The 23,415-nt window shown below is 47.1% G+C and overlaps 3 protein-coding genes across 6 annotated transcripts; all 3 read left to right on the top strand.

Moving 5' to 3' along the window:
• The first annotated feature begins 70 nt into the window (after positions 1–70).
• slc19a2 (solute carrier family 19 member 2) lies at positions 71–4,353 on the top strand. Of its 2 annotated transcripts, XR_009928070.1 has the most exons (7): positions 71–278; positions 868–1,431; positions 1,906–2,152; positions 2,280–2,472; positions 2,982–3,123; positions 3,258–3,531; positions 3,680–4,353. XR_009928070.1 is itself a non-coding variant. In XM_062447261.1 (6 exons), the coding sequence occupies exons 1-6, from the start codon at positions 150–152 to the stop codon at positions 3,438–3,440; spliced, it is 1,458 nt and encodes a 485-aa protein (XP_062303245.1). In that variant the 5' UTR covers positions 71–149; the 3' UTR covers positions 3,441–4,353. The 2 variants fall into 2 exon arrangements, 1 of the variants encoding a protein (XP_062303245.1); XM_062447261.1 differs by having other exon boundaries at positions 3,258–4,353.
• A 1,145-nt stretch (positions 4,354–5,498) lies between these two features.
• On the top strand, positions 5,499–16,013 carry kpnb3 (karyopherin (importin) beta 3). Its single transcript, XM_062446442.1, has 26 exons — positions 5,499–5,682; positions 7,343–7,423; positions 7,923–8,115; positions 8,206–8,308; positions 8,634–8,730; positions 9,101–9,205; positions 9,471–9,593; positions 9,863–9,983; positions 10,091–10,178; positions 10,268–10,374; positions 10,518–10,642; positions 10,824–10,913; positions 11,015–11,188; positions 11,316–11,534; positions 11,733–11,816; positions 11,943–12,075; positions 12,300–12,421; positions 12,519–12,615; positions 12,771–12,943; positions 13,075–13,186; positions 13,305–13,360; positions 13,502–13,624; positions 13,870–14,089; positions 14,190–14,418; positions 14,519–14,660; positions 14,884–16,013. Exons 1-26 carry the CDS (start codon positions 5,605–5,607, stop codon positions 14,968–14,970), a joined length of 3,282 nt encoding a protein of 1,093 aa, XP_062302426.1. The 5' UTR covers positions 5,499–5,604; the 3' UTR covers positions 14,971–16,013.
• Positions 16,014–17,032: 1,019 nt separating this feature from the next.
• On the top strand, positions 17,033–23,415 carry LOC134007137 (ubiquitin-protein ligase E3A). 3 transcript variants are annotated; one of them, XM_062446331.1, is made up of 11 exons: positions 17,033–17,297; positions 17,991–18,035; positions 18,417–18,721; positions 18,806–20,061; positions 20,755–20,899; positions 21,126–21,331; positions 21,544–21,708; positions 21,922–22,077; positions 22,193–22,266; positions 22,406–22,549; positions 22,842–23,415. In XM_062446331.1, coding segments are annotated over exons 2-11 (2,574 nt in total). In that variant the 5' UTR covers positions 17,033–17,297; positions 17,991–18,033; the 3' UTR covers positions 22,963–23,415. The 3 variants fall into 3 exon arrangements, with proteins under 3 accessions (XP_062302315.1, XP_062302314.1, XP_062302316.1); XM_062446330.1 differs by having other exon boundaries at positions 17,033–17,349; XM_062446332.1 differs by lacking the exon at positions 17,033–17,297 and adding an exon at positions 17,356–17,842.

Genomic DNA, 23,415 nt, shown 5'->3' with positions numbered 1-23,415 from the left:
CCCCCTTGTTCCTTTAATTTGATAGGTCAATGACCAAGTCGTCATTTTTGAGCGACAGTAAACACGCTTCTCATTCGCTGTTGCAGATATCTCTGTCGGCTTGCGTAGTGTACAGAGCCCTGTGCTCTGGAGGTCATATTACAAATGAAATGGAAATTTCTCAATTATATCCCACAATTTGGCTTTGTGTTTATGGGTTCTTTAGCAATCTTAGACCCTCCGAACCTTTTCTGACTGCATTTTTGATGGGACCTGACAAAAACCTTACTGAAACAGAGGTAAGTAACTAAGGATGCGAAGCCATCAGCCATTCAGTGTACAGTTGGTTCCTACGATGAAAACTACAACCAAATGAGCTAGCTGGTCAAGAAGTACTCGATTTACACAAAATCGTCTTGTGAAGTTGACCTATATCACTGGCTAGCTAACTCGGATAGCTGCAGTCCTCTACATACTGTATATCATTGCCAGCTAGCATTACTAAACTAACATAAAGATACCATTACACTAGTAAGGGACAATTGTTTAGTTGTTTAAACTTGTTCCCACTGCTTTACTTTGTTACTTTGCATTGTATTAAACTAGTAGCTACATTTGATTTGCAGTGTACAAAATACAAGGACAGGTCATGTGGTTTTAAATTCTAGAAGATTACCTTAATCCGAAAATAATTGCTTTCAGATTTGGCATGGCTTTTGTCTCCTAAATTTCCTTTCCCAGTAATTTTATTTTCCTTAGTAGTATACAGCTTCTCGTGGACTGACAATGACTTTTGCAGTGTTCTCTATGTTCACACAGCAAGTTGCAGTATATGAAGAGAAGAAATGGAATGGTAATCTGCAGTAAAGTGCTCTTTCGTTCCTGCAGGTTGTAAATGAGATCTACCCAATATGGACGTACTCCTATCTTGTCCTCCTGTTTCCCGTCTTCCTGGCCACGGACTACCTCTGCTACAAGCCTGTACTGATTCTCCAGGCAACCAGCTTTGTGGTGACCTATGCTATGCTTTTAAAGGCCCAGGGTGTGATGGCCATGCAGCTCCTGGAGTTCTTCTTTGGCCTGGCCACTGCCACCGACGTTGCCTACTACTCATATATCTACAGTGTGGTTGAGCCTGCTCAGTACCAGAGAGTGACAGGCTATTGTCGAAGCATCACCTTGTTGGGCTCTGCAGCGGGCTCCTTGGCCGGCCAGATCCTGGTGTCCGTAGGTCAGGTCCCCCTCTTCTACCTCAGTGTCATCACACTGGTGTCATCCGTTTTGGCTTTTATAGCTCCGTGGTTTCTGCCCATGCCCAGTAAAAGCTTGTTTTTCCATCTAAACTCTGGAGCCAAGGAGAGGGTGAAATCAGGACACCTTAATGGCCAGAACCACCTTGATAAAGCAGAAGACACAGAGAGAGTACCTCTTAAAATCAATGACCTTGTCATGGTAAGTCTCCTGTTGAGATGGAATGGTGTGTTTCAGACGAGGCATGTTCAGTCTCTCACTGCTCTCCCTCTCCCTTCCATACACACACACACACACACACACACACACACACACACACACACACAAATAGACCAAACTAAGCCATGTCACTAATGCTGTGTCAAGCGAGATTTAATCTCTTTTTAATAGAGCCTGTCTCAAGTAAAACATTAAAAAAAGATTTTGTTCTGAGTAATCATAGGAATGATTTGGAATGGTTTTCTACTTAACTTTTGCCTGTTCCTCTAAGTGTTAGCTTCCTTCCTACTCGCCTCTGTCTGAAGGTGTGTGTCAATCTGATTAACACACACCAGTGGTGACACCAGAGCACTTGCAAAACTGGCTTGTGAATGCCCAATATCTCTCAACAGTTGTACAACCAGTTACATCAAGCGTACTGCCTATTAAGTCATATGTAACAATGTCTTTACCCAGGTCACAAAGACTAGCGACGGCGATAATTCTAGCAACAGCCTTGTGGATGTGTTGAGAATTCTATGGAAGGACTTCCTGCAGTGCTACTCTTGCCCAACCCTTCTGGCGTGGTCGGTTTGGTGGGCGCTAGCTACATGTGGCTACTTCCAGGTCATCAACTATACCCAGGCCCTGTGGGAGAAGGTGCTGCCATCCCAGGAGTTTGAGATCTACAATGGATATGTTGAGACGGTCTCCACCTTGTTAGGTAAGGCCTAGTTGACATGTTTCCAGTGTTTCTGTGGTCTGGGAAAAAAAAACAAAAACATTAAAACAATGAATGGACATTCACATTCAAATATGACACTGAGTGTTGCTGGGCTCTCCTTCCACAGGTGCCTCGGCGGCCTTTGGGGTGGGCTTTGTCAAGATCTCCTGGGCGGTATGGGGGGAGCTGTCTCTCTGTATCTTCTCTGTTGTGATGGCCGTGGCCATGTACGTTATGGATACCGTCAGGAACATCTGGGTGTGCTACATCTCCTACATTGTCTTCAGAGCCACCTACATGCTGCTCATCACCATCGCCACGTGAGTATGGCCGAGCTTCAGAACTTCCCGTTGAGAAACAGTTCTTTGAGGAACCGCAGGGAAACTTCAGGTGTCTCGGGCGAATGTGATTGGGCGAGATCAGGCTTTGAATTGCTTTGTCTGCGGATGATTCAACGTGTTGAATCTTCTGGTGGCTTTCAGTCTCAGTGGTGGACGCCTTCTGAAACCTGTTTGGATGTGTGACAATTGAACTGTGCAAACCGGGTTTAGGAGATTGAGACCAATACACTTGAATGTGATGCTTCATGTACCTCCACCAGAGGGCAATATAGAGCCGGTAATACTTTTACATCACAAAAGTGAAACTGGAATATTGAACTTGAATTGTTTTGGAATATATTAAAATAAATTGTAAAATATGTAAGAAGGAACACCTTCACATTGGAACGTGCCCTCTTATGATTTTATTTTTTAAATGTTGCAACCCAAAAAAGAATTTGTCAATCGTACCTTTTACTCAAAGAAAAGGTCCCATTCTGTCCCCACAGGTATCAAATTGCTGTCAATCTGAGTATGCAGAGATACGCCCTCGTGTTTGGAGTAAACACCTTCATTGCTCTACTGCTCCAGACGCTGCTGACTCTGGTGGTGGTGGATACTGCTGGGCTGGGCCTGGATGTTTTTACGCAGGTAAATTGGCTAAAAGGGCATTAATGGATGGCCGTGGAAGAGCTATATAGCTTTAGAAATGTAATGGAGTTGAAGAAGAATCAATGTCTTCTTTGAATATTTTTTTTTTGTCTTCCCCTTTTTCTTCCACACAGTTCCTTGTCTATGCCAGCTACTTCACTGTAATCGCAGTGGTATTCTTTCTGGCTGGTCTTTATAAATTGGCATCCAAGAGATGCTCCAAAACAGATGGAGAAACCAACACTAAGGATTCAGACTCCCTCAGTAGAGACTCACCACCAATCTCTGAGCAGCTGCAACAGATCCCAGACACATGACTTCCTGTATCTGGCAACACTACGAGGAGGAACACGCACTGTGCCTGTATGCCCTATGCTGTTTTCTTCCCAAGCACACTAGAGATCAGGGGTCTCCAATTTGGGTCCTGGAGATCTACCATCCTGTAGACTTTCACTTCAACTGCAAATAATGTAGCCTCATTCAGCTCATCATCCAGCTAATTAGTAGAATCAGGTGTGCTAAATTAAGTTTGAAGTGAAAACAGTCTGGATGGTAGCTCTCCAGGAACAGGGTTGGAGACCCCTGCATATAGATCTAGCTGGTCAGAATTTGTGTTAAAAAATATCTACGATATTATATGAAAGCCTATATTTAGGAAATTGTATTATTAGTCGCACAAAGAAAGACATTTAGTTTTTCTACCGATTATTACAAATCGATGTCTAAAAATGTATTTGTTTAAGATGCACTTGTCAATCCATCATCTATATGATGATTCTACTGCAAAAACAAAGTTCATTCATGAGCAGCGTCTCATTCAAAACCACTGGATTAATATAACAGATGAGCACTTGTATGTACTGATATAGTCCTAGTATTAGCAAGGATTTTTTTGAAGCAGTGGTCGTTTTTCTTTTTATCAGGAAAAAAATGGGTACAAACATATAAGTATTACGGTTAGGGTAAATAAGGATAACATGATAATCTTCGATTGAATCATATCAATAATATGATGAAAGTGCATATCACAATGTGTGAAAGGCGCAGTTAGACTACAAATCAAAGACAAAAACGCTCCAATCACAAAGCTACCAAAACATTGTGTTGTGCAGTCACCAATGAATGTTGTGATGATAACGTCTTAATGTAATGTTGTGCCAAATATAAAGATAAGTCAATTGCTGTGCAATGCTTATAATAGGCTAATTAATAATAAAAGGTTAACCTAGATGAAGTTTAAATGAACTATTCTGGTCACTCGTAGCTTGACTCTTCATTTTTATAGCCTGAATATTGCATCAATCAATATTCTAAATCACAGCTTTGTAAATTAGGAAATTATGTTACCTTGCGAACTGAGACTTATGTCTGTCCATTTTAATCATTTGAAGTGTACACTCATTCTGTAGCCTTATACGTTCATAATTTCTTTACTTGACTCAACTTGAGAAAACAGCGTGTTTTTTGTTTGTACACTTCAATTATTATGATATTGTATGGTATGTTCGTGAAAACCTATTTCGAATTTTATTATAAAAAGAAACGTGCACTGTATATTGTCAGCCATCAAATTGAGGCAGATTTTCATTTGCTGTCAATCATAAACTAGTCTCAATTTTAAGGTGTTGTTACTTGTTTTTAAAGCTTTACATTGTATATTTCAGATCTCCTTATGTTGTATCATATTTCCAGGCCCCTTAGATCATTCGAACCGGTTACTTTAAGCCATTCCACAGACTTGTATGAAAACAAAAGATGATCGTGCCTTTTCAGTTGTGGCCCCTAGTCTGTGGAATAAACTGCCCATTTTTATCAGGTCATCCCCCATCACCGAGACATTTAAGTCTCGTTTTAAAACGTATTTTTATTCTTTGGCTTTCGAGTCAGCTTAGGGTCACTCGTGCTTAATTGTTTTGTTTGTTGTTTCTATTTATTGTTTGCCTTATTTGATCACTTTGTACAGCACTTTGGTCGGCGTTGGCTGTTTTTAAATATGCTTTATAAATAAACTGACTTGACTTGACTAGTCTGAACTGAAATGCAAATGATTTCATTCCCGATTAGATCATTTACAGAGCAAATGACATCTTTTTAGATACATTGTCACGCCTTTAAGCACGCTTCTAAATTCCCGCGCTTTCGCAATATTTTGTTATGACATCATTGCCAGAGACTCTTCACTTTACGCGCCGGCGCCCCGCAAACCTCACCAATAACCTCTCATTAACAGTTTTCCGCGATCCAATAGGAACGACACCTTTAGTCGTCCACATCTAGTTCATCCAATGGTGTACTTGTAACCTTTGTGTCCAATTAGATACGTTAGTCTACCGTAGATTCTACCAATGCACGCATAGCTGAGCGGATAATACAGACCAATCAGAATCTGTTGGGATTGAGTCCGGTGCGAGGGGTCGCAACGTCTGCCGGCTCACCTTTTCGCATTCCCTCTCGGCTGATCTCTTTCTGGATATCGCTGTAATGGCGGAGCAACAGCATTTCTACCTCTTGCTGGGCAATCTGATGAGCCCCGACAACAACGCCAGGCAACAGTCAGAGGTAACTTCGTAAAATGTACTGTCAGTGACGGTGGCGCGCTATCTGAGATTGATTAGCTTGCTAGAGCTAACTAGCTAACAAACGTAGACCCAGGCATCTCCAAGCCCGTCCCACGTGTGCAACGATGGGGTACAGTGGTTTTTGGTCAAGACAAGTAGCCAGCTAACAACCTTTGCTACGCCCCATTTTTCTAGCGAGTTAGCTAGCTATCTAGCCAGCGAACACATGCTCGTGGATGTCTATTATGCCCATTCACTAATGTAAGGTTAGAAATCTCAAACGTTAGCTTGCTAGCTAGCTAGTATGCAGGCCGCAACAGCTATATCTGGCTTTAGTTAGCCAGTGTGTTAGCTGCTATTTACGCACCTCGCGCTTATATCATAGGTTTATTAAATTAGCCAAACTTCGTCAATCGAGTAGTTATATCTGCTCGCTGGCTTTGGCAGGCAAATCGGCACAGCTAGCTAGCATCTCGAGTCGGAAAGGTACGGTCGGCCATACTAGTTTGGTTCGTCAGCGTGTAAAGCACTTTATTGCAAAGTTGAGGGCCTCTTGTGCTTGCCAACTTAGCTAGCGAGTCATAATTCTTGAGAGCTAGGATGGCTTGCTATGCTGGCTTTCTGTGTATTCAACCTCATGCTTTGACTACAGGGAAGCGTTCTTGCGGTGAATAGTTTATGCTCTTGGCCCAAGAGCATACCCAAGAGTCTTGGGTATGTGACCAGAGTACAGCCAAAGTACCCACGAGTTAGCTAGTTTACTAGTTTTGTTTTTTGGCGACAGTTTACATGCCTTGGGACGATGTCAACCATTGTAAAGTAAAGGGGCAGACCAGACTTGACTGGAATCTGTAGAACGGGACAATTGCCCTGTACTGTTTGAAAAAACAGTGATTGTAGCCTACTGTGTAACTCGCAAAGCAGTGTGAAATCCGCGTTGGATTATTGCGGATGCTACCTCCATGATGTCCCGAATTTGGATGCGTGTGTTGAATCTTATCACACTCACCTCCCTTCAGTGGTCAGCAGTTTCATTTGAGAGACAATGGATAGCCGCCGACGGCTAAGCCCATCGGAATCCTTTAGTCACACAGACCGACATGGTGGAAATAAATCTACCCCAGTAGGCAGGAAGATAATCTCAGATGTGTAGATTTAGAGTTTGAATTTAAATGATCTGAACATATTAGAAAATATTCTAAAAACGTTCAATTGTAGTTGGTTGCTAGCATCCTATCCAAATTGTAATTTTGACAATATTTGAAGTAGCAGCTTCTAGTCATTTCTGGATTTCTTAATATATTTGTTTGGTTTATTATGTCTAAACCTGTCCTTACCATCCACAATACAAGAAGTTTATAGAATTGAAGTTCACTGATCTAGCTACAATCGTAATGTGTCATAGTGAGCATGTGCTTCCTAGCCCACGCCCAGGGATTGGTCCTCAAGCCCAGAATGTTACCATGCGTCCTGTCAATCTTCACATAATTAACACACAAACATTCATATGCCTGCCGGTATACTATTTCAAGTTGCTCATATGGGTGACTCATGTTATGGCGTGACTAATTGCAGTCACTGTGCCCCTGGGTTGACTTCACCAAGGCTCCCAAGCACACTCGTTCGAATTGGATGTCTCTAACTCCTTTCCTCTCTTGCAGGAGGCTTATGATGGCATCCCGGGGCCGACAAAAATCACATTCTTGCTGCAAGCCATCAGAGATGCTTCAGCTGCAGAGGAGGTAAGGTGTCTACTCATCTGGTTCTACACAGACCAGGCCTGTTGTTGGAGTTTCCTTTTTATAATAGAACTTTTGAATCACCTCTTACCAATCTTGACACTGGCTTGGTAAAAGCATGCATGGTGTCCTATTTTCCTTTCACCCCAACCTCAATGGGTATGGTTAACAGACCTGGAGTCGGCACATATTTGCGATACGTGACACTGCCACTGTTTGACTAGTGCTCTACAGGGTGCAAGTCATGCATCAGACATCCTGCCAGCGTGTGTTTGCTCAGCATCTGCATGCCGAGCCCTCCCGATAACCCTCACCTCACGACGGGTATTTTTAGAGCTGTGAAACGGGAGCGAGGCACTCCACAAGAGCGTGAGCCTTTCTCCACTCCAGATATTATGATCCGCTCTCAGCCTTTCATAAACATCAGCGGACCCGGCTGAACTCAAAATGATCTCCTCTTTGGAGGCCCTGCTGACGAAATCTACCCCCTCCTCTGGTCTAGGTCAAGCAGATGGCTGCCGTTCTGCTGCGGCGGCTGCTGTCGTCCTCCTTTGAGGAAGTGTATCCCGGCCTGACGCAGGACATGCAGACGGCCATCAAGACAGAGCTGTTGACCAGCATCCAGTCCGAAACCGCTCCCAACATCCGCAAGAAGGTCTGCGACATCGCTGCCGAGCTCTGCCGCAACCTGATTGGTAGGTGGGACAAGGCAAGGGAAGACTGCAAGCTTGCAGAGCGAGACAAGCGTGTTTTTTTTAAACTGTTCTTGTTTTGGTTCTCTGTAGACGACGATGGAAACAACCAGTGGCCAGAGCTGCTCAAGTTCCTGTTTGACTCGGTCAACTCCACCAACGTTGGCCTGCGAGAGGCTGCTCTGCACATATTCTGGTGAGAACGCCGGTGAACCCACAGCAAAGCCCGCCCTGCCCCGCCGCCCCCCCCCCTCCCTTTCCCCAGAGTTGAGCTAAACTTGACAGGTGGAGTGGACAATGGGAGTCAGGGGCTGAGTGGTTAGGGAAGCAGGCTAGTAATCTGAAGGTTGCCAGTTCGATTCCCGGCCGTGCCAAATGACGTTGTGTCCTTGGGCAAGGCACTTCACCCTACTTGCCTCGGGGGAATGTCCCTGTACTTCCTGTAAGTCGCTCTGGATAAGAGCGTCTGCTAAATGACTAAATGTAAATGTAGGTGAGGCTAATCGTCTGGTCAATTGCAGGAACTTCCCAGGGATCTTTGGCAACCAGCAGCAGCATTACATGGAGGTGATCAAGCGCATGCTGGTGCAGTGCATGCAGGACGAGGAGAACCCACAGGTGAGTCCCCCCGGAGCCACGCCCTGGTCCTCTAGACCTGGGGGGCGTCCTCAACCCCGGTCCTCATAGCCCAACTGTCCTGTGTTCTATGACAATTTACTTTTTTTATTTATTTTTACATTTCTCTCCTCCTACACACCTGATTCAAATGAATGGGTTGTTATTAAGCTCGACGAAGCCTGATGACAACCAGTCAATCGAAATCGGGTGTGTTGGAGTAGGGGAAACATCCCAAACACAGGACAGTGGGCCCTGCTCTAGACCTGGGGAGTTTATCCCAGGCTAGCTGAAAGATGGGTCAGGTGTGTAGCGTACCTCCTCACTGTTCCAAACGGGCCTGACTTCAACATGTGGTTCTCCGTCTCCCCAGATCCGGACCCTGGCTGCCCGCGCCGCGTCCTCCTTCGTGCTGTCGAACGAGTCCAACCCAGCCCTGCTGAAGCACTTCTCCGACCTGCTGCCCGGAATCCTGCAGGTCCGTCACCGCTCCACATCCAGCAGACCATGACCCGTGTAGGATAGAGCAGCGCTCAAGATGTGATTTGTTCCACATGAGAAGATCGGGGGAATTAGTTCTAAGGATTAGCCGCAGGAAGGGCTTAGAGCGTGGGATGCACGACAAAGTCTTGGGTAGTTTCTGAAAGGCCACTTTTTCCAGATGTTCCATGAGGGTATACACCTCCACTATTCTGCTGGTGTAACTGGTTGTGCATGTTTTGTTTGTTGGTTATTTCTTTCAGGCGGTGAACGAGTCGTGCTACCAGGGGGATGACTCTGTGCTCAAGTCCCTAGTGGAGATTGCGGACACTGCACCCAAGTACCTGCGGCCCAACCTCGAGGCCACGCTGCAGCTCAGTCTCAAGGTAACGCTGAAGCTCCAACTACTGTCCACTTTGTTTTTAATGTCTCAACACAAAGCTCCTGAGCCCATCATTTGCTTGTATGCATACAGAAGGTGTAATAGACCTGCCTAACAAACTGTGTGTGATGGGAGCCAAAAGTGGGCTGCAGTGATTTGTGGCAAACCAGCTACCAAGCAGAGTGATGGCTGGTCTTAGACATGCAGTCAAGCAGCTTTGCTAAACTCCAGCGTTGACAAAAGGAGTAATCGTCCCGTCGTTGTGTTCCCCAGCTGTGTGCCGACAACAACCTGACCAACATGCAGAGGCAGCTGGCCCTGGAGGTGATAGTCACTCTGTCGGAGACGGCTGCTGCCATGCTAAGGAAACACACCGCCATCGTGGCTCAGAGTGGTGGGTGACTGGAAACACACACACACACACTGCTAACACAGCCAGTTCTCCACATGGTCTGTGTGTGTGTGTGTGTGTGTTTAATTCTTGTGTCGTCTGTGTTGCAGTCCCCCAGATGCTGGCCATGATGGTGGATCTGGAAGAGGACGAGGAGTGGGCCATGGCTGACGAGCTGGAGGATGATGACTTTGACAGGTACAGAGGCTTCCTGCTGGAGCCGCGGGCCATGACTATTACAGACACCTGAGCTTGAACTCCTATGACGTCGACTCTTTTGTCCATAGCAACGCGGTGGCCGGCGAAAGCGCCCTGGATAGAATTGCCTGTGGCCTGGGTGGCAAGATCATGCTCCCGATGATCAAGCAGCACATCATGCAGATGCTACAGAACCGTAAGTTCACCCGGACCGGCACGCGCTATCCACACACGCACTGTACGTAGGTGTTGAAGGGGTCAGAGTTGGGCAGCCCAACTTTGCTCGTCGGAATAGGGTTTTGGGGCGAACCCTGAACTCCAAACCCTGTGTTTCCACAGCGGACTGGAAGTATCGCCACGCTGGCCTCATGGCCCTGTCGGCCATCGGCGAGGGCTGCCATCAGCAGATGGAGGCCATCCTCAACGAGATAGTCAGCTTTGTCCTGCTGTTCTGCCAAGACCCTGTGAGTTCCACACAGCCCTGCCTAGTTGCCAAGCATTGTTGTCCTGTAGGCAAGGACAAAAGCTGGAATTATCTCCCACGTTGTTACATTTGCACCAAATTAATTTGGAAATTGAGAGTTCAGTTTTCCTAATGCCATCCTGTTGACTCTCTCACTCTTTCTCCCCCCTTCACACCTCCAGCACCCCAGAGTCCGCTATGCCGCGTGCAACGCCATCGGCCAAATGGCCACAGACTTCGCCCCCACCTTCCAAAAGAAATTCCACGATAAGGTATTCCACGACTCTTCACATCAGCGACTTCCCTAGCTCATTCAGGTTGCCTTTGCGAAACCAGACGTTCAGTTTGACTTGACCTCTACCCCCCCCTGCAGGTGATCTCTGCCCTGCTCCAGACCATGGAGGATCAGACCAACCCCCGCGTCCAGGCCCACGCCGCCGCCGCCCTCATCAACTTCACAGAGGACTGCCCCAAGTCCCTGCTCATCCCCTACCTGGACAGCCTGGTCCAGCACCTCCACGTCATCATGGTGGCCAAACTACAGGAGGTGAGGGTCGGGTGGTGTCTTAGACCATGCCACACGACAATAGGTTGCCCCTCTGTCGGGTGTACTAAAGTGGGTTCCAACGTGACGCCAGCCAGCTCTAATCCCCTGGTTGTTTTCCCCTCCCCAGCTGATTCAGAAGGGCACCAAGCTGGTGCTGGAGCAGGTGGTGACGTCCATCGCCTCGGTGGCCGACACGGCGGAGGAGAAGTTTGTGCCGTACTACGACCTCTTCATGCCCTCGCTCAAGCACATAGTGGAGAACGGCGTGCAGAAGGAGCTCCGCCTCCTCCGGGGCAAGACCATCGAGTGCATCAGCCTCATCGGCCTGGCCGTGGGCAAGGAGAAGGTACGCACACGCACTCTCACCCCCTCAGAGGCCACTCGAGTCATGGCGATCTCCTTCCAGTGACGCGGAGCGATGCATTTTCACACGTGCCCTTCATGTAGCCCCCTCCACGTGGTCCCGTGACTCCACGTGAGCGGGCCTTCTGAGAGGAACCCCCCCCCCCGTCTGACCTGCCGTCTCTCCCTCCTTGTCCGCTAGTTCATGCCCGACGCCTCGGCTGTGATGCAGCTGCTGCTGAAGACCCAAACTGACTTCAACGACCTGGAGGACGACGACCCGCAGGTGAGAGGCTTCACTTCTCCAAGTCACGCTCTCACTGACTCCACCAAGTTAACCGCTGGAGCGAATGACGACCTGTGACACGATTTGGTTTCAGACGAGCACGTGTTTTTGTGTTTTGTCTCCCAGACCTCCTACATGATTTCGGCCTGGGCCAGGATGTGCAAGATCCTGGGGAAGGAGTTCCAGCAGTACCTGCCTGTGGTCATGGGCCCACTCATGAAGACTGCCTCCATCAAACCAGAGGTGGCCCTTCTAGACAGTGAGTTCTGCCAGGAGTCCCTTAATGTCACCCTGTGACTATCTATTCCACATAGAGAAATCACACATGATTTGTTGGTAGCATAATTGGATAAAACATGGGCATAATGATCTGCCATGTCCAGAAATGGCAATGTACTTGCCATTTACTATGACCCCTAACGGTGACCTCCAAAGCGATGGCCGTTTGCTCATGTGTTTGTGTCCTCCTTCCCCCCACCCCAGCCCAGGACATGGAGAACATGTCCGAAGATGACGGCTGGGAGTTTGTCAACCTGGGAGACCAGCAGAGCTTCGGCATCAAGACGGCCGGCCTGGAGGAGAAGGCCACCGCCTGCCAGATGCTGGTGAGCACAGGAGCCAGACACGACCAGTCCTGTCCCAGCCCAGCTACAGCCCGGTTCTAGAATCACTGACCGGCCCATTGTTTTGCTTTGTCCGCAGGTGTGCTACGCCAAAGAGCTGAAGGAGGGGTTTGTGGAGTACACGGAACAGGTGGTGAAGCTGATGGTTCCTCTGCTCAAGTTCTACTTCCACGATGATATCCTTTATTTCTTATTTTGGGTGGTCTTCGATCTCCTAACTTCATTTCATTTCCATGGCATTTATAAACAAAGAAAGTTAGACATTTGGGTGCGTGCTTGAAGGAGTGGCGAATGAGGTCAGAGCTGGTGGCGTTGTCCTTGACCGGCTCACGTGTGCGTGTGGCGGCAGCAGAGTCCATGCCCCTGCTGCTGGAGTGTGCGCGGGTGCGAGGCCCCGAGTACCTCACGCAGATGTGGCACTTCATGTGCGACGCCCTCATCAAGTCCATCGGGACGGAACCCGATTCAGACGTCTTATCAGAAATAATGCATTCGTTTGCCAAGGTACGTCCCAGTGTGGCTTGTGTTCCGTGTAATGGAAGTACGTTTTGTTATGGGAGAAATCTTCTGGCAGGGTTTTCATTTTTTTAACCACAAAACGAAGTTGTTTGATTTGTCTGTTTTTCCTCTTTCAGTGCATTGAGCTTATGGGAGATGGCTGCCTGAATAACGAACACTTTGAGGAACTGGGAGGCATTCTAAAAGGGAAGCTGGAGGAGCACTTTAAGAACCAGGAACTGAGACACGGTGAGTTGGTACCAGAAAAAAAAACATTTGCTACCATATTTTTTTTATTTCATTGATTTGATGCCAAACCTCACAGCCCGGTGTGGATACTGACCCCAGCTTGCATGTTGTCCTTCAGCCAAACGTCAAGATGAAGACTACGACGAGCAGGTGGAAGAGACGTTACAAGACGAGGTGAGGCCTCGCCCTCGTTCACGGACGTGATGGGCAGGAGTGTGAACCGCCTTTTATTTCTTTTTTTTTTTTTTACTGCACTCTGAACCCTCATCTCCCATGCCTTGACCTTGTTTCCTACCATTTGTCTGTCTTCTGCAGGATGAAAACGATGTCTACATTCTGACCAAAGTGTCAGACATTTTGCACTCTGTATTCAGCAGTTACAAGGAGAAAGTGCTGCCCTGGTTTGAGCAGCTGCTTCAGCTCATTGTCAACCTTATTGTGAGTTCTCTGGGCGGCTATTAGTTTATTAGTTGACCCCAACGGAAAATTCCGTTTAATTTAACCTGTTAACTAAAGTAACTAGTTTCTGTGTAAAATTAGGTTCAGTTTGCCTTACGGATTGCTAGGAGGTATATTTCGGTGTTTGATCCACAGCTTGTAGCATCTAAAATTCCTAACTAGGTAAATGCCTGGCACTTTCCAGACTGTTTCACTGATCTGTGCCAATCTCCCCTCGCCTCCAGTGTCCAAGCAGACCGTGGGCAGACAGACAGTGGGGCCTGTGCATCTTTGACGACGTGGTGGAACACTGCAGCCCTTCCTCCTTCAAATATGCAGAGTATTTCCTGAGGCCGATGCTGCAGTCGCTGTGCGACACCAGCCCTGAGGTGAGGCAGGCGGCGGCGTACGGCGTGGGGGTGATGGCGCAGTATGGAGGGGAGAGCTACAGACCCTTCTGCACAGGTACTGACAAACTCCCCATGCGCTACGGCTCCACATACTGCAGCTGCATGTCATCGGGCCGCTGTTAACAACCCCCATGTCCCCCTTCCTCCATTATCAGAGGCCATTCCTCTCTTGGTGGGAGTTATCCAGGCGGCAGACTCGAAGGCAAAGGAGAACGTCAATGCAACCGAGAACTGCATCTCTGCTGTGGGCAAAGTGATGAGGTACAGGCCCGAGTGTGCCAACGTCAATGAAATCCTGCCTCACTGGCTGTCCTGGCTGCCTCTTAACGAGGACAAAGAGGAAGCGGTTCACACCTTCGACTTCCTGTGTGACCTCATTGAAAGGTAGGGATTGATTGTGCCTTGAGTGGCCACTTTTCTTCAGTTTCGCCAAGTTGTACTCAATGACATTAATCTTCTTTTTTTGTGTGTCATCTCCCTTCAGCAACAATCCTATTGTTCTGGGCCCAGACAACTCAAATCTTCCCAAGATATTTGTCATTATTGCCGATGGCGTCTCCGGCGAGTCGGTCAAAAACGAGGATGCTTGCAGCAAGAGGTTGGCTAACGTCATCCGTCAAGTACAGGTGAATTTGCTCATAAAACCGATCAAAAACGGATGAAATATATTCTTGCTTTTTCCCCCACAGGTACACTTGCACTTTTGATACTTTAATACTGACTTTAAAAAAAAATCAGCATCTTGTCCATGTTGAGGCACCAGGACAACCGTGACCTCAACGTAGATTTACCCAGAAGTCTAGTCAAGCACGTGTTTAATTGTCTTGTGTATATATATCTCCCCCCCAGGTCTCTGGAGGATTGTGGACGCAGTGTGTATCAACACTGAATGAGACACAGCAGAAGGCCATCCAGGATCTCCTCAACACTGCCTGAGCCACCTTAAGCCCCAGCCCACCACCCCCTCTCCAAAAGCAAGACCATGTATAACCATCTAGTTCCTGGATACCCTCCCTCCCCTCTCCACTAGAATCCTCCTTCCTCTTCCAGCTCTGATCTGTAATGTGTGTATGTGCGGGTGGACTTCTCTACAGGGGACAAGGCTGGGTTTGTCCATGAGCAATCAGTAAGGACTAAGCCCATCGATGCCCCAATGGAGCGGGACTTTCTCCTTATCCCAACCGAGCGGCGTCGGGCCTCCACTTGTGCAAAGGGAATGAAAGCATTAGATCCAGTTCTCCCATCTCGTTAATTGTTTAACCGAATATCTGGTTCCATACAAGTGACTTTTGACCCCTTTCCACTACGCTGTGACTCGTCTAGCTGTGCATTGTGGGAATCGCGTGAGAATGTCATGTCATCCAGTATAAACTCGTAGGACTGTCACGACTATTGGACCAGAAACAACTACTGGTCTGGAGTGGATGGAGAAATTGATCGAGGAGTGAGACAAGCGTATGTGGGGCAACCACTGCCTGCCTGTGAATTCAGTTATTTTCTTGTCTAGGCTTTTTTTGTCGGTTATACTGATGTATCCCCAGTGTCTGGAGGGGAAACTGTCTGCCATGGCTCACCAAGTATGTTTGAAGACTTAACAGCATGTGTGTCTCTGGCTAATTCACTCCTTGAAATAAACAATAGTTAGAAATAACATAATTGTTGTCTTGGAGATTATCATAATGGGGTTTTCCTCTGACCTTCCAAACAGCTCATGTCTGAAATAGTGAGGATCAAGTTGTTTAAATTTGACTTATTAAATGCCACAACAGTTGGATATGACATGTCTTAGGATACTGCAGTCTTCATAGCATCTTTACCACCATGTGCAAGGTAAACATTGTAGGTGGTGCATGAGAAACAGTTTTGTACAGTGTCACCATCCTCCTATCTGCTAACATTTTGTTTAGAACGTTTGGAGCTCTGCAGGTATTCGATGGAATTCCAACACTATCAATAAAATTACAATTGAAAGATTATAATATGCTTCCAGTTCTTTAAGAAAATGTGTAGTCAGAGGGTTAGGGGACAGTGGATGTACTAGTGGGTTGTGTAGCCTAGTGCAGTTCATTTTAGAGAGAAGTGAAAGTTCCTGTTATACTTTCACTTTAGTCTCAGCGATGTATTCAGCAAGGCCACAAAGTTTAATATTTCTAAACTTGAAATATTTTGCATCTATGTTCAAACCTTTACCCTAGTTAGATATCATTTTCTTTACAGGCATGGTTTGAGGAAAGCAAATTCCAAGAATGTCTGCACAATTCCAGTTTTATTTATAATACAGATAGTCTAATGACAAAATATGAAACTATTGCTGCTCCTGCTCCTTTGTCATGTCAGGGGGCAGAAGACCCATGAAGGGGATGGGAGTCAGGTGGCTGAGCGGTTAGGGAAGCGGGCTAGTAATCAGAAGGTTGCCAGTTCGATTCCCGGCCGTGCCAAATGACGTTGTGTCCTTGGGCACTTCACCCTACTTGCCTCGGGGAGAATGTCCCTGTACTTACTGTAAGTCGCTCTGGATAAGAGCGTCTGGTAAGTGACTAAATGTAAATTAAGGATGTTAACTGGTAGGGTAGCCTAGTATCTCAGCAAACCCTTGAAGATAAGATAAAGATACAACAAACTATAAAGGTAATGCATATCTCCAACTATCTTGCAATTATGCAGTGTGTAAATCTACAATAAATAGTAATTGGTTGACATTCATCGGGGATATCCATACCGTCCCATAAGAGAAAAAATAAGGAAACTCAAAGGCAGAGGGATATTTTACAGATGAACTCAAATCAATGATATAGGCCTACAACAAACGCAATTACTGAACATAATTCCAGAACACTAGAACTGAAAAAAAACTATGGGAAACGAAACTTCTACATACATTTGATCATTTGTGGCATATTAGCTGGATCACATCAGCCAGCAGGTTTGCACAAAAAGTGTGGGAAATCACCCAAGTTTGAACAAAACATTCAGTCCCAACAATGCATTCTGGGATGTGTCCCCTACTGGTGTGTTCACTTCTGTCAGGGTTGAGTCAAGATGGCTGTAAACATCAGAAAGAGAATAGAGCATGGAATAGGCCACAAATGAAGTTCCGAACTGTAAAATATTGTGCAGAGCTGGCTACCGCGTTTAGCTTGAATACAAACTTGGTCTGAAACTGTATTCGTTCTGTCGGGAAATTATACTTTCCTATATATAAGACGGAATCACAAACAACTGAGGGATCAAGTCTCGTATGAATTCCGACGAGAACGAGGACTGTGAGTGTGCGCCACCACAGGCCGAGACTACCCCTGCAGGAGGATACGACAGGTCGGCTTGGGGAAATTTGTGTCGTGGAAATTGAAAAGACGGAGGGTTGTACTTTAACCGCAGTAATGCAGAGTTCCCAGTCTTTTATTATCAGTGTGGTTGACTAATAATAGCTAGCGACGTGATGCAAAGTGCAGTAGTGGTGCTGACTAGCTAGCTACGTCGCTAACGACGGTACCCTTTTCAGTTGGGCCTCACGCTAGCTACTGTAGCTTGTACTGGCCTGTCTAGCTAACGCACACTGCTAGCAATTCAAATAGTTGCTGGCTGGTTAGCTGTGTATAAACGCCTGACACTGGAAGTTAGCTGTGTAGCTCCATGTATGTCCACATCAACTGTTATTCTATCAGGGCTAACTAACCAACAGCTAGCTAACTACCTTGCATAGCTTGATCAGCCAACCAACGGTACAGAGCTGCACTGTCATCATCTCCCGATTCGGCCTGGTATCGCGGGTTGGAATAACACTATAATCAGGATTGGAACTCAGCTGGCACGTATTGATGGCTATCTGTCTCGGTTGTCTCTTAGCCTACTGTTAGCATATTACGCTGGGTAGCTAAATGACAGTCAATGCAGAATTAGGTTAAACTTGACAAATAGTCATAATTAACGTGAACTTTTTCGTTTGATCATTGTAGAGCACAAGACGAGTCTGACATAGAAAACCCTGAAGCAAGCCGAATGTAAGTGCATGTTGTAATATATATCAATGTAATTTAGTGGGTTTCAGTTTGTAGCAAGCTAGCTACCGGTAGTTACAGTACATCAGTAGTGGGAGTTGTTGCTAGTAATTCTTCCGGACAGCAGTGTACGTGTGAATGATTAGATACCTTAAGCTAAAGAAGATGTCCTTCCTGGATTTAAATGTGTGGAAAGTGGGCATATATTTCTCTTCTCTGTCTGCCTCCTCCCAATGTAATTGCTTGTCCATTTGTGCCCAAAAATCATAAATATACATGGATGTACTGTTCTAAAATGCCGTTTGGCTTCATTGTGAGTTTTACTGACACCATCAACATCATCGTTTTGTTACCTCACTGCTCTTCTCTGATCACTCCATGTAGGAAGCGTGCAGCCGCCAAGCATCTAATAGAGCGCTACTACCACCAGTTAACCGAGGGCTGTGGCAATGACTCCTGCTCAAATGCATGGTGTGCCTCATCCTTGGGTTTCCACCGCATGGACAACAATGCAGCGGCTGTCAAGGCCCTGGAGCTCTACAAGATCAACGCCAAGCTGTGCGACCCCCACCCGTCGAAGAAAGGCACCACTTCTGCCTACCTGGAGAGCAGCAACCACAACAACTCTGCATGCAGCAACAGGAAAATGAACCACAAGGACATGCATTTTGTGAGGGAGGACTTCAAAGGTGAGTCTTGGGGCATCAGGCGTTTTGTGAATGCGCGTATGCGCCAATGTCACGTCAACCGAATCCCTTTGCTTGTGTCCTCAGACGTCAGTTATCTGACAGAGGAGAAGGTGTACGAGATCCTCGACATCTGCGGGGAGAAGGAGGACTTCTCCCCCCTCATTCGCGTCATCGGCCGGGTGTTCTCCAGCGCGGAGGGCCTGGTGCAGAGCTTCCGGAGGTCCAAACCCCACACCAAGGAGGAGCTCAAGTCCCTCCAGGGAAAGGACGAGGACAAGGACGAGGACGAGAAAGAGGCGGCGGCCTGCTCGGCCACAGCCATGGAGGAGGACTCCCCAGCCTCCTCCTCGTCCTCCAGGCTGGGGGAAGGCGCCTCCACAGGGGACAGCGACGTCCAGAAGCTGGGCCCCGACGAGGTGTCGGTGGACATCGACGCCATCCGCCGGGTCTACTGTCGCCTGCTTTCAAACGAGAAAATCGAAGCGGCCTTTCTCAACGCTCTGGTTTACTTGTCACCGAACGTCGAATGCGATCTGACGTACCACAACGTTTATTCCCGGGACCCTAACTACCTGAATCTGTTTGTCATCGTCATGGAAAACAGCAACCTCCACAGCCCAGAGTACCTGGAGATCGCCCTGCCCCAGTTCTGCAAGGCCATGAGCAAGCTGCCATTGCCGGCCCTGGCCAAGCTGGCCCGCCTGTGGTCGCGCTACAGCGCCGAGCAGATCCGCCGCATGATGGAGACCTTCCAGCAGCTCATCACCTACAAGGTGATCAGCAACGAGTTCAGCAACCGCAACCTGGTGAACGACGACGACGCGGTGGTGGCCGCCACCAAGTGCTTGAAGATCGTCTACTATGCAAACGTCCTGGGCGGGGACCTGGACATGGAGCACAACGAGGAGGAGGACGACGAGCCCATCCCCGAGTCCAGCGAGCTGACCCTGCAGGAGCTGCTGGGGGAGGAGCGCCGGAACAAGAAGGGCCCCCGGGTGGACCCCCTGGAGACGGAGCTGGGCATCCGCACCAACGACTGCCGGCGGCCGCTCATCCCCTTCGAGGAGTTTGTCAACGAGCCGCTGAACGAGGTGCTGGAGATGGACAAGGACTACACCTTTTTCAAGGTGGAGACCGAGAACAAGTTCTCCTTCATGACCTGCCCGTTCATCCTCAACGCCGTCACCAAAAACCTGGGCCTGTACTACGACAACCGCATCCGCATGTACAGCGAGCGGCGCATCACCGTGCTGTACAGCCTGGTGCAGGGCCAGCAGCTCAACCCCTACCTGAGGCTGAAGGTTCGCAGGGACCACATCATCGATGATGCCCTGGTCAGGGTAAGCGTGTGCTGGGTTATTTGGGACGGTCCCTGTGCCTTGTCTGTCTGTTCAGGCTTCTCTTCTCCTTGAATTGCCCTCTTTCCCCTGATGGGGCATTACTGACAGGCTGACTTTAATGAAGCTATGTGGCTGAAGTAGGTTGTCAGACCTTACTAACTAGTCGTGACAGCTGTGTCTGCTTCTGTGGAAGTGCTACAAAACATTGACTTTGGGATTGATTGTTTCATTAAGACAGTAGATATACACAGAAAATGTTTTGGCAAGACCAGACAACTGTGTACAGGTGAATTGCTCAGTAATGTCACTGCTTTCACAACTAAGATTCTTGTTCTTGATCCCCTGAGTGAGACTTGTGTTGCCAGCATAGCTAGACGGCAAATTGATCAAAATCTCACCGTAGCGAGGACATTTTCAATCTGCCATCGTGGCATTATTAGTTTATCATCTGTTGCTATCGGGTAGGCATGTATTTTTATTTAATTTTTTATCCTGCTTACACAAGAGAGGGTCATCATAGAGTAGACCAGCCAATGTCTTTAAATTGGGTATGGCCATCAAATGAACTGACCTCATAAAAGTTGTATATTTTCTGTATTTTAAAACACCATTAAACAACATGCACATTCTGTTGAACAAAATATTTTCAGTACTTTCTCATACCGACTGTTAAACTGCGTACTTGTGTTATAGCTTGAGATGATAGCCATGGAGAATCCTGCAGACTTGAAGAAGCAGCTGTATGTGGAATTTGAAGGAGAGCAAGGTGTAGATGAAGGTGGCGTTTCCAAAGAGTTCTTTCAGCTGGTGGTGGAGGAGATCTTTAACCCAGATATCGGTGAGCAGTTGCATATTGTTTGTACTTCAATTGATTTAATGTAATTTTTTGGAAAATACAAAATTGTTATGCACTTTTAAGCCTCACAAGTATCATATTGTCTTGATAAAGATTCGATTAAGTGCCACCTGTCCAGTTTCATTATTGAATGCAATACCTTTGACAGCAGTTTGCTTTTATCTGAGTACTCTGGTCTCCCTGCCTGTCACCATTTCCTCCTTCTCAGGAATGTTCACATATGATGAGCGCACAAAGTTGTTTTGGTTCAACCCTTCCTCGTTCGAGAACGAGGGTCAGTTCACCCTCATCGGCATAGTCCTGGGCCTGGCCATATACAACAACTGCATCCTGGATGTTCACTTCCCCATGGTGGTCTACAGAAAGCTCATGGGCAAGAAAGGAACCTTCAGGGACCTCGCAGACTCAAATCCAGTAAGTTCCTTTCCTCACACATGTTACACCAGTCTTTTTCACAACTGATCCGTCAGGTTAAAAGTGTAGTGGAAATCCCTCCACTACACTTGTGCTTGGCCCTTTACAGAAATATTCATAGGGCTCATCTTCAAAGAATCCTTACATTCCGGTTACTGTGTACCATTATGGGAACCCTCACAATGTGTGTGTGTGTGTGTGTGTGTGTGCAGGTTTTGTTCCAGAGTCTTAATGAGCTGCTAGATTACGAGGGCAACGTGGAAGACGACATGATGATCACCTTCCAGATCACCCAGTCGGACCTCTTCGGGAACCCCCTCATGCACGACTTAAGGGAAAATGGAGACAAGATCCCGGTCACCAATGACAACAGAAAAGTACGACACGACTTGTGATCACTTTTTTACAATAAGTCCTACCATCCTATACATGTGGTGTACCCCTGTCTAATAGTGTCTTGCCCATCCTTAAGCTTACTGAAAGTGATGGCGCCAGTTAAATGGAAGTATTTTGAGATGGAAAAGAATGGGTCTTGTTAGTCACCAGTACAAAAGGATGTGAGCACCCTAACTCCTCTTGATGTTGTCTAGGACTTTGTGGCTCAGTATGCAGAGCACATGCTCAACAAGAGTGTGGAGAAGCAGTTCAAAGCCTTCAGGAGAGGCTTTCACATGGTCACCAACGAGTCGCCTCTGAAATATTTATTTCGGCCGGAGGAGATAGAGCTGCTCATCTGTGGAAGCAGGGTGAGATGAAAGCCAGACGCACCTTTTTTTTTTTAGTTCTCCACTTTTATTTGTTTTTCTTTTGTATGTCCAGTGTTCACCATTCACCCCCAAATCTATCCCTCTCTCTTTTAAGAACCTAGACTTTCAAGCACTTGAAGAAACGACAGAGTATGACGGAGGCTATAACAGAGATTCCCGGATCATCAAGTAAGATTAGATTTTCTCCAATCTTTCACCTCATCAAAATCAGTCAGTGAACACCAAAATGTATTGTTGATGGTGACTGCTTTAAAAACCAACCCTGTGACACGGGAACCCTGCGCGTGTCCACTTTGTGCTGCGTCAGGGAGTTCTGGGAGACGTTGCACTTGTTCGGTGAGGAGCAGAAGAGGCTGTTCCTGCAGTTCACCACAGGCACAGACCGCGCCCCTGTGGGAGGCCTGGGCAAGCTCAAGATGATCATCGCCAAGAACGGCCCCGACACAGACAGGTGAGCAGCTTTTGTTTTGTGAAATTTCCTGTATTTTTTTCTCCCACTTTTCAAAAAACATCTTTTTAAAGGGACGTCGTGCCTGCATTTGCTGTGATTTGAGTCGTTATGGTTTTCATTCACTTTATGGTTCTTGAGTTGTTGTTTTTTTGGGGGTTACAGTTTTGTTTAGGAAAACAAACGGAAACTGATTAGGCAGAGCATGAAGATGTCACTAAACGTGTCAGGGGTCCGATTTGAGTTGGAACAGCTCTCCTTGTCCGCCTGTCTGACCCCCGTTGTCATGTTTCAGGTTACCCACGTCTCACACCTGCTTCAACGTGCTGCTGCTTCCAGAGTACAGCACCAGGGAGAAGCTGAAAGAGAGACTGCTCAAAGCCATCACCTACGCCAAAGGGTTCGGCATGCTCTGAGGCCGTTCCCACATACACTGCAAAAGGACTCCTTTTCAGAATGCCCCATGTTCGCCCCGCCCCCTTATTATCTGAAAAAGAAACTATGACAACACCGATCATGACAGATTCCGAAAGATCAGAAAATAAGCAAGAAATGGTTCATAAGGTAGAGCGCTCTAGTAGTCCTCCCAGATCAGTTGCAGCAGAGAAACATGAATGTGTTCCGACAGCCCCCACCCCCCGCCACCACGTTGTGTGAATGAGTTCTACACCCACACATTTCTTTTGGTTTCTTTGTACAGAGAGGATTTCTTTTCCCCCTTATTATTATTTATTTTAAGGTTGAAATCAGTTATTTTTTCACGCCTGCCTGGATTGTCCCATTTTTATTTGGTTGGAAGGCAAGGACTGGGTTTATTTGATGTGATTTGGGAAAATGAACAAACAAATAAACAAGACCCTTGCCCCTTG

The sequence above is a fragment of the Osmerus eperlanus genome, chromosome 21 (assembly GCF_963692335.1).
Source record: "Osmerus eperlanus chromosome 21, fOsmEpe2.1, whole genome shotgun sequence".
NCBI lineage: Eukaryota > Metazoa > Chordata > Actinopteri > Osmeriformes > Osmeridae > Osmerus > Osmerus eperlanus.
The sequence above is the reverse complement of the archived record's forward strand: the minus strand, read 5'-3'. Positions and strand labels throughout refer to the sequence as shown.